This window comes from Opisthocomus hoazin, chromosome 8, assembly GCF_030867145.1.
Source record: "Opisthocomus hoazin isolate bOpiHoa1 chromosome 8, bOpiHoa1.hap1, whole genome shotgun sequence".
NCBI classification, from domain to species: domain Eukaryota; kingdom Metazoa; phylum Chordata; class Aves; order Opisthocomiformes; family Opisthocomidae; genus Opisthocomus; species Opisthocomus hoazin.
Window position 1 is genome coordinate 3,041,359 of NC_134421.1, and position 15,118 is coordinate 3,056,476.

Sequence of the window (15,118 nt, forward strand, 5' to 3'; positions counted from 1 at the left end):
GTCACGGGTAGGCAGCAGAGGTACCGGCGAGTTATGCCCTTGCGAGGCCGCAAGTTTCCTCGCCTCTGGAAACCACAACGCCGGCACGGGGAGGAGGGGACCGGCAGAGGACCCGCAGGCAGGGCGGGGGCCCGGCCTCGGCGCCAGCAACCGGCCTGGCTGCTCAGGTCTCGGCGCAGCGGCAGCCGGAGGGACGCTGACGGCCGGACAAGGCGGAGCGGCCAACAGAAACCTACGCGGACGGGCCTCAGCGCCGCCTCACCGGGACCGACCCGGCGGGCTGGCGGCTCGCAGACCCGCGTGAGGCGCCGGGGACCGGGGGGGGGTGTGGGCGGAGCGGGCAGCGGCGGCGGGCCCGGCCCTGAGGGAGCCGCCGCGGGGGGGCGGGGCCTGCGGGGAGGGGGCGGGGCCTGCGGGGAGGGGGCGGGGCCGGCAGGGCTCCCGGCCCTCCCCCTGACGGCCGGCTCGGACAATGAGCGACGCGGCCCCCTCAGCACCGGAAGTGAATGGCTCGAGTTTCGTCGCACATTCCTCCGCGGAGGAAGTGGGGGAAGCCCCGCCCTCCCAGCCCCCCCCACCCGGCCCCCTCCTCCCCGGGCCGCGCCGCAGAGTGTGCTTGAGGGGCGGCGGGCGGAGCCGTTCCTCTCTCGGATCAGCCGGCGGAGCGTCGCCGGGGGCGGCCGGCCCGGGAGGCGGGCGGGCCCGCCGGCGCTGCGAGCCGCCTCCCCCGAAGAGTGGCGGAGGGACTACTTTTTGGATCGGAAGGTCACCGCGCCTGCCGCTTCCGGGGGAGGGCTCAAAGCCAGCCCCGTAACTTCCGGCGAGCTGGAAGGCGAGAGAGAGGGGCTCGGCGCGGGGGGAGGCAGCCCCCGGGGGACGGGACAACAACACTCGGCCGCGGCCGGCCCCGCCGCCCCGCCCGGAGGCCGCTCTGCCCGGAAGCCGCCGCCGGAGGATGCGCCTCGGCCGCCGGCCCAGCCCCGCCGGCCGCCCCTGAGGGCCCCCCCGGCCGCCCCGCCCCGCCCTGCCCCACCGCGGCCCTCGGTGCGCTCCCCCCGTCGTCGGCGCCCTCCCCCTGCGGCCATGTCGGGGGGCGGCGGGTCGCGCTACGCGGCCGAGTTCGTGCCCCCCCCGGAGTGCCCCGTCTTTGAGCCCAGCTGGGAGGAGTTCAGCGACCCGCTCGGCTTCATCGGCCGCATCCGCGGCCTGGCCGAGAAAACCGGCATCTGCAAGATCCGGCCCCCCAAGGTACCGCCCGGCTGGGCCCGGGGTGGGGGGGCTGGGGGGGCAGGACGGGGGTCGCCGAGCCGCTTGGGCTCCGGCAGGCCTGAGCCGTCCCGGGGGCTCGGTGGCGGATGGGCCGGGAGCCCCTTGCCCCGCTCCCGCTGCTCGCCTGGGGTTTGGTGTGCTGCTTTCCGTAGGCCTCGGTGTCTCTGGCCTCGGAGGTGGGGTTTGCGGAGCTTGCTTTGGAGCGGGTGGGAAGCCAGCGGTGCGTGGCGGTGTCCGGGAATTCACGCTCTTTTTCCTTTATAAAAAACCCCAAGGGCCTGCTTGTGAAAACTGCGGAGGCCTGGCAGGTGAAACCAGGCGTGTGCTCCGGGGGGGGGGGGCGAGGAGGAAGGGTATTTCTGTTTAATAGATCATTGTTTGTAAACAGAATCTTGAAAGTGTTGGTAGGAGGGCGGCCACCCGCTTGTGCAGGGGAATTGTGCTTGTGGGTAGTGGTTTAGAGTAGAGGCTTAATCTCTCCGATGACTTGATCGTTATTTTGTGATGGCTTGCCCCGTGATCTGTTAAACCATTTAGACAAGAACATCAGGCATTTTGGCAGAAGGCAGTTAGATTGCTTAGCAATTAAAGTACAAATAAACTTTAAATATAGATGTAAGAGAGCTGAAAATACGGGGAGAGGGAGGAAAAGGCCTGTAAAGAAAGTGCGTAGCTGAGAACAGCTTGGATATGGGAGCTGCTGGTTGGATTTCATGATCATTCCTCTCCTCCTGACCTGCCTGGGTTGCTGGAATCTGTTTAGTTGGTTTTATGACATGGTGAAAACTTGACCTCCAAGGGGTTGCCTGTTCTAAAATAAGCAGAATGGCTGAGCTTGAGAGGCTGCAAGAAACCAATCCAGATCCTGTTCATTGAGAATAACTAGAACTTTCCTGGCCACTGAACGCATTTGTATTTCTCCATGATTGCTGAGCTGTTTGCATTGCAGGGCTTTGCAGGATGCAGGTGTCAGGTTGATTTGCAACCTGCAATAAGGACTAAGTCAGACACTTTATACTAACCTTACTGATTTATTATTCTTTTCTATTATTAGAAGCTGTAAATATTTTGTGATTGTGGTGGAGGCCTTTATATGCTGCCCAGTGCAAATAATAAATGTTTAGTGGGGCTTGTCTGCCTGGAATGGGGTGTCCTTACTCGATTGTCTACCTGGCAGTAAACACAGCATACTATACCTTAAGCTTTCTTAAAAAGTACTAAAAAGCTGAATTATGCTTGTCTTGATGTCATAACACAGTTTTGAGAAATGTGGCTGGGAGGCACTTGTGGGCAGACCGACTGCTAACTGCGTCGAGAAAGTCATTATTTAAGGCAGCATTTCTGTTGGAGAGTTGGACTCCTGACTGGTGGTCTTATCTTCACTGAAATGACTGTAGACAAATGTGAAAGAAAGTTACATGCCTAATAATGTGCTTTATTTGGTGTTTGTTGCTGTTGACGGTGAGAATATTGCAATGTGCAGGATATGTGCTGCTTTTCTAAAAGTAAATAAAGAACTGACAAGCTGTAGGGTCTCTCTCATATTTAAACTCAGTATGAGATAAAGTATACTGAAATGCTTTGAACCTTATTGTATATTTTTAATTCTGTGAGGATCTCTTTCTTTGAGCTAAAATATCATGGGAAGATCATTACTTTAAAAGCACAAGAATTTCATAAAATTAGAAAATGGTATCACCAGTTGTACTGAGAAACTCATTTACTGTTGGGAGCTTGTTTACTCAGACATTGTTAGGGTCTTCTGTTTTGTGCATTTTTTGAGAATTTTCTTGAAGCAATAAAATGTCTTTCTGTCTTTGTTTAGGACTGGCAGCCTCCATTTGCATGTGAAGTACAAAGTTTTCGTTTCACTCCACGAATTCAGCGCCTGAATGAACTGGAGGTGAGCTTTTCCACTGTTGACATAATTTTGTGTTTGCACTGAAAGCAGTAGGTCTCCTTGCTTGAGATTTGCATCTTGGCAGGTTTCTGGATGGGGGAGACTTTAGAAACCCATAGACCACATCAGTGTTTATACTTGGCAGCGGCAGAGTTCATACAAAATAACCCTCCATGGCTTTTAAAAGTCTGGTTTTTATTTTATTACCCAAAATAACCACAAGAGTTTTTCACATTCAACTGGAAATGTCTAAAATGAATGCCAAGCAGCACGTTGAGTAGTAAGACCAGCCAGTGTCTAGCCTTCAGATCTCCACAGGCAATGAATTTTTTTTCTTAAAATATTTACTGCAGTACTGAAGCCCCTGGTTACATTATACTATCTCGATACACCTTTTAAGCCTTAAAATTAACTGTTTTTTTAATGGGCTTATTATAGTTGGTTAATTTTATGATTAAAAAATGTATGGGAGCTTTCTTGAAAGCAGTATGAGTCCCATTCTATCCTGGTTTTTCCTTTCCTCCACAACATTTCTCAAAGCCTTGCTCTGTTCGTGTACCAAAACGTAATGTATCGTTTGGCTCGTAAATGGGTCTCCTTATGGAAAGCGATTTGAGTACTCCAAAAATACTCAAGGGAGGAGGCCCTTATAAAAACTGTTTGTAACTCTCCTCCCTTCCCCCTCCCCCCCCGGTGTATATTTTAATAATTGCTCTTGTGTTTCTCCCTAGAATGCTGATTTTTCATAAGTATGCATTTTGGTTTCAGACCAAGCAGTTGTTAAGTAGGAGTTTGGTTTGTAGGATCTGAAATGCAGACAGAAAGGCTTATACAATTTTCTGTTTGTAAAGATCTTTCTTTTTATCAATATTTCTATCTAGGGTCTTTTTACGTGACTTAGAAACACCTCACTTGTCAAGCTGCACTTTGAAAATGTAGACACTATAAAAACTTGTCATGTTTTTTCTGAGGACTGTAAGGTATTGTCACGCTTGTTTTGAGACCATACACGTTTGCCTTCCTTTATTGATTGCAGGCAATGACAAGAGTGAAGCTGGACTTCTTGGATCAGTTAGCAAAATTTTGGGAACTCCAAGGATCCAATTTAAAAATCCCTGTGGTGGAGAGAAAAATACTGGATCTCTATGGTCTGAGCAAGGTGAGTAAGCAGTTGTAGGCCTTATTTTGACTGGAACCTCGTTTTTCATTCAAGCTCAAGAAGCTGGCAACAGGGAAGGCTTGTTTTACAGCATTAATCTCATCAATACAGAGGGCCAAGAAAAAGTATAGCAAAAGAAGATTTCTAGATTGAATGGTTATGGCAGACACGTCAAGCACAGTGTTATCTGTTGCCTTTGGCTGGATTCGGTACGGTGGCTTGAACATCCTGACGTCAGCTGGCCGCTTGCTTTTTAGTTCTGCTTTTTCACACGTGGTGGGGCTGCAGAAGTTCGAGCTGCTTTGTGAGAAGGCAGCAGTATACTTGTGTGCAGTTCAGCTCCTGACCTAGCAATTCTGTAATGAATTGTTGTAATTGCTCCCTCCTCTCTCCCGTTAGGGGTTCTCCACAGAACATAAACGTGCATCTTTGGGAATTTATAATGTCAGCTTCTGGAATCATTATTTTAATTTCCCAAACAGACTAGGCTTAAGGCTGGCTAGAAATTTATACTGCTATAGTTATGTTTGGTGTGTTGTTTTCCAAGTTTGCACACAAATTAATTAAATCTCTGTTCTAATTTGCTTTTGCATTGGCAAAGTATACAAATATATGTAATAATATATAAATATATGTATATAATGATATATAAACTTACCTGCTAAGGATGGATTGTAATATAAATAGGCAGATTTCTTCTTGCAGGGTAGGGAATTAAGATATGGTATTTCTAGTGCTTCTAGGTTAGAGTACCATTTCCTGTTCACCATGAAGATTTCTTTCTCTTAAGTAAGTAAAAATGTAAAGGTATGAATAGAATTTATTTTTAAAGAAAGAAGTCATAATCTTTTGGACAGTCTGGAATTGCTGATAAAATGCAGATAATGTCTGATAAAATGTCTTTTAGTATTTTTTATTATTATTTTCGTGTCTATGGTGGTTTGCTGGGATATGCAGAATATCATAGTAGTGCTGGGAAAAACCTGGGTCACTTATGAGCTGAAACATTTTACTTGACTGCAGATATGCAGCTTATTTAGTTACTTAGTGGCTTTTCTAGCTATTGTTCATGTATAGATAATTTAGAAAGCAATTTTTCGTGGACATGTTGAAGATAAGTTGAAATTTGGGAATAGTTTCATTTAAAATGTCTTTTCTAGTACTTTGCTGTAATTAGTAATTATTAACTGTAATTAACTAATTTATATGTCACTGTCACAAGTACACATTTCAATGTGTAATTCAGCCTCAAAAGTAAACCATAAATTCCACTCCAGATACAAAATGGTTTTGCATTGAAGTTTCTAACGGTCTGTGAAGCATTAAGCATGGAATTTAGTCCTCATGTGTAAAGAAATGTAATGCAAAACCACACTGTTGTAGAAATGCTGTTAGTCTTACAATAATATAAATGAAATTACAATCCATTTGGGTTTTGAGCTACTTGGCAGTGAAACTGTAAAGGGAATGGAGGCATTGGAAATGGGGCCAGTGTTTCAGAGGAGGCAACTCATGCTGTTATGATCATTGCTTGGAGGCACATGGTCTGTTGTTTTTTCATTCTATGTACATATTAGTTACATGTAAGCCGTGGTAGTTCTGTATGTGAATTACTGGGCTCAAGCCAATTAAGTCCAGTGGGAAAACTGGGCTGAGTTAACTGGAAGGTAAATTCAGTTTCTCCTCGCTTCCCTTGAGGGTTTTGTGAGAGTTTCTGTAACTCTGAAGTTGTGAGCTCCAGCGCTTCCTTCTACCTGGGGTCTGTTAGAACAGGCTTCGCTTCTGGCCAGACTAATGTTTTGCATCAAACTTTTCGGTTTGTTCTGGTGGGGGGGTTTTTGTGTTCTTTCCAACATGTCATAAATCTTAACTGTTGGACTCCTCCTGTCTGGGACAGTACGCAATTTACATTTGCTAGGAAAATTGTCATGTTAAATGTATGAAGTAAAGAGAACAAGGAAGTGCTTAGTTATTAAAGTACTGGTCCCTCAGGAAACAAAAACTAATTTCAGGATTCTGTCATTCTTTAATAGGATCTTTTAACATTTGGTCGGTTGAATTGATTCTTGGTTTATGCAAGGTGGTGAGAGCAACTCAAAACCCTTAACGTTTTTATTTATACGTTTCAGATTGTTGCCAGCAAAGGGGGCTTTGAAGTAGTCACTAAAGAGAAGAAATGGTCTAAAGTGGCAAGTCGGCTTGGCTACCTGCCAGGAAAAGGCACAGGATCATTACTCAAGTCTCATTATGAACGGATCTTATACCCCTATGAGCTGTTCCAGTCTGGGGTCAGCCTTATGGTGAGACGCTTCTCTTGCAGGATATGAGGAGGGGACCGAACTGCATGTAGAGTGCTAGTTGTTATTGCATATGAAACTAGGACATAGGGTCTGTGCTTTTAGAAGCTTCAGCTGTGTAAACCTAGAACCACCCTCATACTTACCTGTGACAGAATAGTGCTACAAGTTGTAACATGACCTTGTGTAGTTCTGATAGCCCTTTATAGGACTGAGGCCAACCCTATTGGGAAGGAAAACAGAGCAAAAGAAGATATGATTAATTGGAATGATGTTTTTCTCTCTCCTCTCTCTCTATAAGCTGGTAGTTGAGATTCAGTTTCCTGATCTGAAGGGTGCATGGATTAATTGGCCTTTTGTCCAAATGCCATGTCTAATGCTGTGTGATTTCACTCGTCCTGTTGCTTAGCAAACAGAACGATTCACAGACCATGGAATGATGAGCACTGCTTGATCAATCAACCTGGTGTCCTGTGTCCTGATCTTCTAGGGCATCCAAAAGCCAAACTTGGATCTTAAGGAAAAAGTGGAGGCTGAGGACCTCAGCTCAGATGCCCAGGCTTCCCCAAAGCAGGCTTCAAGAATGAACGTTGTGCTGAAGAGAACCAGGCGTGTCAAATCCCAGGTACCCCTGTTAATTGGCTCTTAGGGACAGAGGACACGTATTTCCTCTACCAGCACAGCAGCTTTGGCAGTGCAACAGCCTTTGTCTGGTTGTGGGAGCCTGCTGAAAAGCACCACCAGGAGCCAGTCTTCCTTTAAATAAGATCCAGAGAAGGATGTCTCTCTGAGGCCTGATTTGCGTGTGGTAGATGCTCTGTTTATCTAAAAACTTTCGAGAGCTGCTCTCTATTTATTGAGAAGTGGCCTTTTTACCTTAGTAGTGAATATACCTGTGAAAACTGAACAGATAAATGGCTATTTGTGAAATGATGTTGAAGTTTCTGCTTGTGCAAAGGTGGAAAAGTTTTTTTAAACTTTTCAAAATATGTCATTGTACAAATGCAAATATGTGTCAGTGAGTCTTTGTTCACTGTGGAAATTGCACTTGGGACTAATTACCTCAAGCGGGACAGATGTTTTGTGAAGAAATGAAACAGATATGAGGGCAGATGCTCAGTGATGGCTGAACTGTATAGGATTTCCACAGTTTTTCTACTGAAAAGCTGTTTATTTTCTTATGGATTAGTGGTGTTATAGCAACATCTGGTATTCTACTAGGCTGTATTAAATCCTGGGAGTACCTCCCAGTAAATCTCAGTTCAAACTGAATCCCCACCATTTGAAATGCTAGACCATTAGAAATAATCTTGGAGGGTTGTCCTGATGGCTCCATTGCTCCTGTTGCACTATTTAAAGCAGACCTTCACCTTTTGATGAAGGTTTCTATTGCAGGCATCATCCTAAGGCTCTTCAGAGCAAGTCTAGTGGTTCCCTGCTGACCAGCCAGCAGAACATGGGTGAAAGCTGGTTTTATATGCGACAAACTTACTACTTGCTTGATGCTATTCTAGACTGACTTTAAGCACCACAAAGCTTTCTCAAATACTCCTAAACTGCTTTTTTTTCAAATCAGTCTTTCCTGTTGCTGAGATATTTGAGTATCCTTTATAAACTTCCATTTTTCCTCCGATGTCCTGATTGATTTAGACTAAACTGTCTTTTTTTGATCTGTTTTGGCAACTTACTGAAGCTGACTTGGTATTATTTATCATAGCCATATAACAGTGCATCACACAAGCAGTCCCAGGCTGTGATCTTACCAGGTCTCTTGAATCATGGATTGTTAGTGTGCTATCCGGAAAAACTGAGAACGCTGCAGGAGCTGCAGCAGTCGTTCCTTCTGTGGAGTTCTGCTTTGGATTTGAACAAATCTTGTGGGATAATGCCAGTATCGCCTTTTTTTTATACATGATATGAAAGTGTCACTATGTTATTAAGATCTTGTGGGATCTTCTCTCCTGCTGATTTCGGTAGAAGAATAGTACTTCTTATTTCTCCTTGCTTGGAAAGAAATACTCCATGGTGATCCTGGCACAGTACAGCTGCTTCATTTCATTTAAAGGGGCCGCATTTCAGAAACGAGAGGTGATTTTACTTGGATTGTCTGCAAAAAGTAAATACATATATATATTTTTTTTAATGCCTTTTATTAGGCCTGTAGCCACACTGTCTTTTAGGCACTACAATTATTAAAATGGCTGAAACAAGTTCTTTAATGGAGGAAAATCTCAACCTGCTTGTGTAGCCAGGAGAAGCATTTTTTCGGCTATGTTGGAAGCTATGTGTGACTCTAAGTCAACTCTGGAACTGTATTTAGGAACAGAGATTTGTCTTCAGTAGCCCCAAATAGAAGAAGTGTAAATATCTGGGGAATGCTGAGAAATTTTTCCAGATTTCAGTGCACCTCTGTATTGTAGACAGGACTCTGTTTATTGTTTGAAGTGCTTACCTGGAATCGTACCAGAGATTGTCTAGATAGTCTTTAGAGAACAGGTAATATGCAAATAATGTAAAAACCTCCTAAATAAAGGTCGTTCTGCTCTAGCTGAAACATCCGAATGATTTGTGTGTTCTGTGCCGAGTAGTCTAATGCCTGGATAGTGAGCATGGATCTCTGCGTCTCAGTAGATTTCTTCCAAGTGCTGAAAGTACTTCCAAAAAATGCTCTGCATCAGCTTCTTGCAGATGTTACCTAAGAATAGGTGATGAATAAGAAAGCGTAAATACAGTAATCAGAAATTATTGAAATAAAGATCCTCAGCAGCAGCAGGGAGCGGCAGACTTCTCAAAAAGCGATTTTTTGAATTTTTAGAGAAAGTGAAAAACAAGAGAAAATAGGAATGAGAATTCTCCTTTGTGAAAGATGGACTGAGAATCTTTGGATACTACAGTCAAATGTCAGTTGAATATGTTGTCTCTGAATAGGAAGATGATAGTTTGGTGGTGGGAGATTCTGCTCAAAAATAAACTTAATGCTTCATTCTCTTTTCATTCTTCTTTCCCCTTTTTTTTTTCCCCTTTTTTTTCCCTTCTTTTCCCTCTGTAGAAAGCCATTACAAAAACTGAAGAAGAGCAAATGAATTACTAAAGGCTTGTAAAGAGAAGGGCAACAAAAAGTAGAATGAATTCAGAGTAGAAAAAGAGCATATCCTTAAGGAAAGGTTAAATTTAGGAGAATACCCCTTTCTTAGTAAAGAGTAGTATATCTTCATAGATGATCTATGAGAGTGTATTTTAACTGGAAAAGGAGTTACCTAATGACATTACATCATGATGATTTCCGTTAGAGAATTGTAGTACTAGAAAAAAAAAAAATGAAGTGCTGTCTTTTCAAAGGATATTAACTTAACATCCAGAGATTTTTCTGAACAATTAAACCCAGTTCTAAGTAGTATATCTGCTTTCAGGTTTCTTTTACGAATTTGGTTGATTGCCGAATAACAGAATTAATAAAATAAGCTTCCATTTTTTTAATGTGAAAGATTTCCTTCAATGGGAATAATTGTGTGAAACAAAATAACTCTGGGAGATGCTGACAAATGCCCAAAACACGTTCATGTTTTGATTCTTGGTTGTAACTGTTCTAGTCTTGAGCATTGGGGGTGGAGGGATGGGGATGCAAATGTTTCAAAATTGATGAGGGTAGGACAACAGGAACTAAGCGTGTGAATCCCGTGTGTGTTTGTGCTGTTGGGATTTGCCCATATACAAGAAAAGCCTTTGGGTTGTATGTTCAGTTGAGAAGGTAAAAGAAACAAAAGTTTGTCTGCATCCTTCAGGGGAAAGAGGACCTGAGAATAGAATCACAGTTTAATCAAGTTCATTTTGCTTATATGGAAAAAATACAACGCAGGAGCGTGGTAGATTTTTGTGTTGTTAACATGAGAAAATGCCAAGAAATGCAAGAGTTCTGCTGCCGTGCATTCACGGTTTTGAATTTGGTGGTTTTATACAAGGACACCACAGAAAGACTGCTTGCTGAGGCTTCTGAATGCTTTTGGTATTCATAACTCGGACTATTAATATCCTGGCAGTGTTCATAAGTTTATATAGGAATCTGATTTTTAAAAAATATTTCCATTTCAATATGCAACCTGGTTTTTTTGAAAACTGTATAGCTCTTTCTGCGTGAGCATGAATGGATTGCATCCACTGAGGTTCAGTGGAATCCCAGTATGTCTGGGTGATGGAGTTAGGAAAATATGTTCAGGCAGTGCGTTTTTAGACAAAGCTGTAAAACTGAAGCGAGGTTGCTGCATGTTAATGAGTTAGTAAGTGCAGTAGTAAAATTATTTTTCAGGTATCATTGATAAAGTTATCTTAGGTCGCAATAGCAGGAGAGAGAAATTGTGGAGATTGTTCACAAATGTTGCTGAAATGATGGAAAATTGTACTGTGCTGAGAAATGTGATGTGGGTTAATTCTGTCAGGTTTTATTAGTTGGGAGAATAGATGAGCCGTTCATGAGTTTCAAATGGGAACTGAGGGACTATGAAGTCTTCAGTTGGTAGGCTTTCCTGTACAGCACAAAAGTCAGTGTTTCCTTATGGCTTGGTAGCCAAAAATTGATGAATTTATGAGAAAAATTTGCCAGTTAGCCTGCAGTTTCAGTGTGGACTTACAAAGTTGGTAATATCTATCTAAAGTGAAAATAATTTAATAGCAACGTGGAATTCATGAATGTTCAAAATTAGAATGTCAGCAATAATCAGTTTGGAAAGATGCCGGTTAGCATGCTGCACACAGTTCGGTGGGAACAGAGACTCAAAGTATCACTAAAAATTCCTTAGACTGAGAATGCCTGTGAAATAATATCTCTTTTAATGTGTTCCAGAAGCAAGAAAAACAACAGATTTAGGCTGAATAAATGGAAATGATCTTCTTCCTTTAAGCTTTACTGCAAGTGCATTTGGACTTATTTTAAATGCTTTTTTGGATCGTTGTTTTTTTGCTTATTGGTTAAAAACTGAATGCATGTTACCTCAAGGGAGCTTATTTCGTGCATGGTATATCAGGCCATAACTCTGTGGAAAAGAACAGGTGGGGTATCCTCAGTAAGTTACTCGAAGATAACATCGTTGAAGTTAGATTTGCCAGGATCTTTTCAGATGAGTGAATTTCGGGAGGAAGGCTGCCAATGAGGAGAGCTTAGTGCCCTTCTGTATCATCGTAGAGCGGGTTTTCAAAGTATAAAGAGGCAACATAAAGAAAAATACTGAGGTGATTGCATTGCAGATAAAACCAGAACGTGGGGGTTCTTTGTGCTGTTGGGTTAGTGACAGTGATGTGGGAAGATGAGGTAGGTGAGTAATGGGCAACTGGAAGATGTTCAGTTGAACAGAACACGTCGGGAAACAACACTGGCGGGGGCATGGAGTTGTCTGCTAGTGGGTCTTTCCATCTCTGAGGTTGCAAGGGCACCAGGAGTAGCTGTAATTTAAGGAGTTGTAACATTTAAGCACAAACCAACCCAGGAGCAGCCAAGCTTAAGGAAGTAGGTTGGAACTCAGTGTCGTGTGTGTGTGTCTGCTCAAGGAAGCAGAGAACAAAATCCTATTGAAACAGTGTGTTAACATCCAAGCACTGGACTGAATCATGGTGATTTTGGAAAAGAACTGCCGTGGTGTTCTTATTTACAGTTTGGGGAATGTCAAGTGTAGTTCTCTTGTTTGCTGTGTAGGTGACTTTCTATAGTGCATCTGGAATCCTAAATGCGAAGTAATTTGGAAAGTTTGGACAAAAATGGTGTCTTTTATTCCATTTGCATTTATTCATTGGCTTTAGGAATGGAAAATCATGTCTTTTCATGCCTCTGCTTACTTTCTTTTCCTGAGCTGATGTTGTGAGAGTGTGGAATATAAACAAATTATTGAGAGACCTGGGGGGGGAAATATTGATGGTTTGTGCTGATGTGGTCTTGTTTTTATTTTTAGGCAGAGGCAGGAGAAATGAGTAGAAATACCGAACTGAAGAAGCTGCAAATCTTTGGAGCTGGACCCAAGATGATGGGACTGGCATTGGGAGCAAAGGATAAAGAGGGTAATTAAATCTTGGGCTCATCGCTTGGTAAAGTACCAAGGCTGTTAAATGTTTCTGCATGTCTGTAGAGAAAACATTAAGAATTAAGCAAATCACTGTAACTGGAAAAAGAAAGCTAAGTATTCTAGGGGTTTGTTCATGAGAGATATTTATGGGGTGCTTCATGTAACTTGGCTTAATTTCAGCTCTATGTGTTATATAGTAACAATAATAGTTAAACAATTGTTGCATGAACTGAGTGACTGGAACGGAAAACAGGATTTGACAGTACTGAAACTGATCCTACCAGCAAAGTGCACAAATTGTGAGTGTAATTCTCTCTGTTTTGTGAGGCAATTGGGATCACCTGTGAGGATAAGCAAAAGATGTTTTCCTAATCCTTGTTTATTTTAGATTGACCAGGTAAAACAGGCATTTTTGCTTGCTTTGGACTGTCAGGTAGTTACTATTATGAAAGGCAGTGTACCAGCCTGGACATCTGTGTTGTTTTTGAAAGTGAAGTCTGTCTCGATGTGATATTAATAACATTTAACTTTATTTTACTCCAAGATGAGGTGACACGAAGGCGCAAGGGAACCAGATCAGAACCATTTGGAATGCAGATGAGGCAACGCAAAGGAACTCTCTCTGTCAACTTCGTAAGTTTAATTCCTGTGCTGTGATTTCTGATAATAAGAAATTCATTGATTTACTAGAGATTTTTTTTTTTTGTCTAAAGCCCCCCCCCCCCCCCCAATAGATGAATGTATGGAGACTGCAGCAGATGGTATTGTTAGAGAAGAATGAACAGTATTTTGAAAAATGATCTGTGCTCTAAGTTTCTGTTTTAATCTTTTGGATGGGAATAGTGTGGCAACATGAAGGTACTGGCTGCTCATGGGTTTGTGGGCTTGCTTGGCCACGCACTTCATGCATGCCTTCAGTAGCTCACTTTCTACTTGAGCTCCCCTTTGTAGAGCGATTATAGTACTATTTCTCTTCCTTAGAAAGCTATTTTGAGGTGCTCCAGTACTTCAGGAGTTTGTGTTTTAGCAGTTACAGCTTTCATGTCTTTCCTGTTTTGAGTTTAAACTAGTCGTTGCACAAGTCCATGCAAGAGAAACCCCTAAGGGCAAAAAGGAAATGTTTAGCGCTCTGATGTTTGATGATGGAAAAGCAGCATATAGTTGTTCTTAATGTCTTACATAGCATGTGACTTTGTACTTTTGAAGTGTCATGCTACCGTGAATGGAGATGCATGCTTTTAATATCTTAAGAATTAGATTCTTCACTAATAATTCAGCTGCTCTTTTTTTCTTAGCCTGAGAACACTTAAAGAGCTCATTTTAAATTTCTACCATAAAAGGCCAAGGCAACTGAAAGTCTCTAGTAATCATATTCTTATATATGGAGATGCTTCCTGGGCAACAAAATGTGAGAGAAGTTGGATATTTAAAAAACAGATCATTGTGCTAGGTCAGAATTTGTGTGACTTGAATTTTTTTTAATTGTACTCCTACTACTACTACTGAGTGTATGGTGTTTTGAGGCTGTGTAAGTGTTGTGGCTGTTTTGTCTATCTGTTTACTCTTTCTATGTACTCCTGTTTATAAGAGAAAATGAGAATACTGTAGCAGCAGAACTGCTGTGTTAGAGCTATGTTGCTGTAACTGTAATACTGTGAAATTCTGTGACTTAGAGCCATTTGGTTTCACACTTTTTGTACACTTGGATGAGAGATCTTCAAGGAAAGGAGTCTTTGAAGTGCACAGTTGGTACATTGGCCTTATATAACTTTTGTCTGAAAAATGCTCTGCTGCACTTCTGTTTATACTTCTCCCTCATTCATTTGTCTTTTTGTGAAATAACTGAAATCGATTTAATCTGTGTGAAATGCTAACTGTGAAATAAAATACACCTTTTCTTCTTATCCTCTTCTGCCTGATAAATATGTATCATCATAGTTTACTGTGTTTCGTTACATGGCTAGGAGGCTTAATTGTGGTTATTGTGTTATCGCAGTTTGTTTTGAATATGTATTTCAGTGCAGTCTTTGTATTTTACGAGTCATCACTTGGGTTGACATAAAAAAGATTGTGTATGCTAATAAGAATGTGGAGAGCAGAAGGTGTTATGAGTGATAGGTAACTAGTGAGTAGCATAGAATAGCCTCTTCTTATGGTCACCATTTGAATACATTTTTAGTTTCGGGAAGAGAACCTGGAAATGTTGTCTGAGGTACCCTCCGTCCATTTTATATACTTGCAACAAAAGCAGCTAGTTTGGTGTTTTAGACAGATGTGCCATTCCGTGAGGGTGTGTGTGTGGATTTTTTTAAAAGGGAAATCCATATGTCTCTTAATAGAACTGCATTATTTTAAAGAATTATTTCTTAAGAAACCTGAGCAAAATCCTTAAGAAGTTTTTGTGACATCTTGTGAAAATAAGACCCCCAAAAAACCACCCCACCAC

The 15,118-nt window shown here is 42.6% G+C and overlaps 1 protein-coding gene across 1 annotated transcript in view; it reads left to right on the top strand.

Moving 5' to 3' along the window:
* The first annotated feature begins 821 nt into the window (after positions 1–821).
* Positions 822–15,118, top strand: part of KDM5A (lysine demethylase 5A) — a 51,669-nt gene continuing 37,372 nt past the window's right edge. The window contains exons 1-7 of the mRNA XM_075427998.1: positions 822–1,248; positions 3,095–3,172; positions 4,206–4,328; positions 6,458–6,628; positions 7,116–7,250; positions 12,562–12,667; positions 13,217–13,305. Of these exons, the coding sequence (XP_075284113.1) occupies positions 1,084–1,248; positions 3,095–3,172; positions 4,206–4,328; positions 6,458–6,628; positions 7,116–7,250; positions 12,562–12,667; positions 13,217–13,305 (867 nt within the window). The 5' untranslated portion in view covers positions 822–1,083. The remainder of the gene's footprint in view (positions 1,249–3,094; positions 3,173–4,205; positions 4,329–6,457; positions 6,629–7,115; positions 7,251–12,561; positions 12,668–13,216; positions 13,306–15,118) is intronic.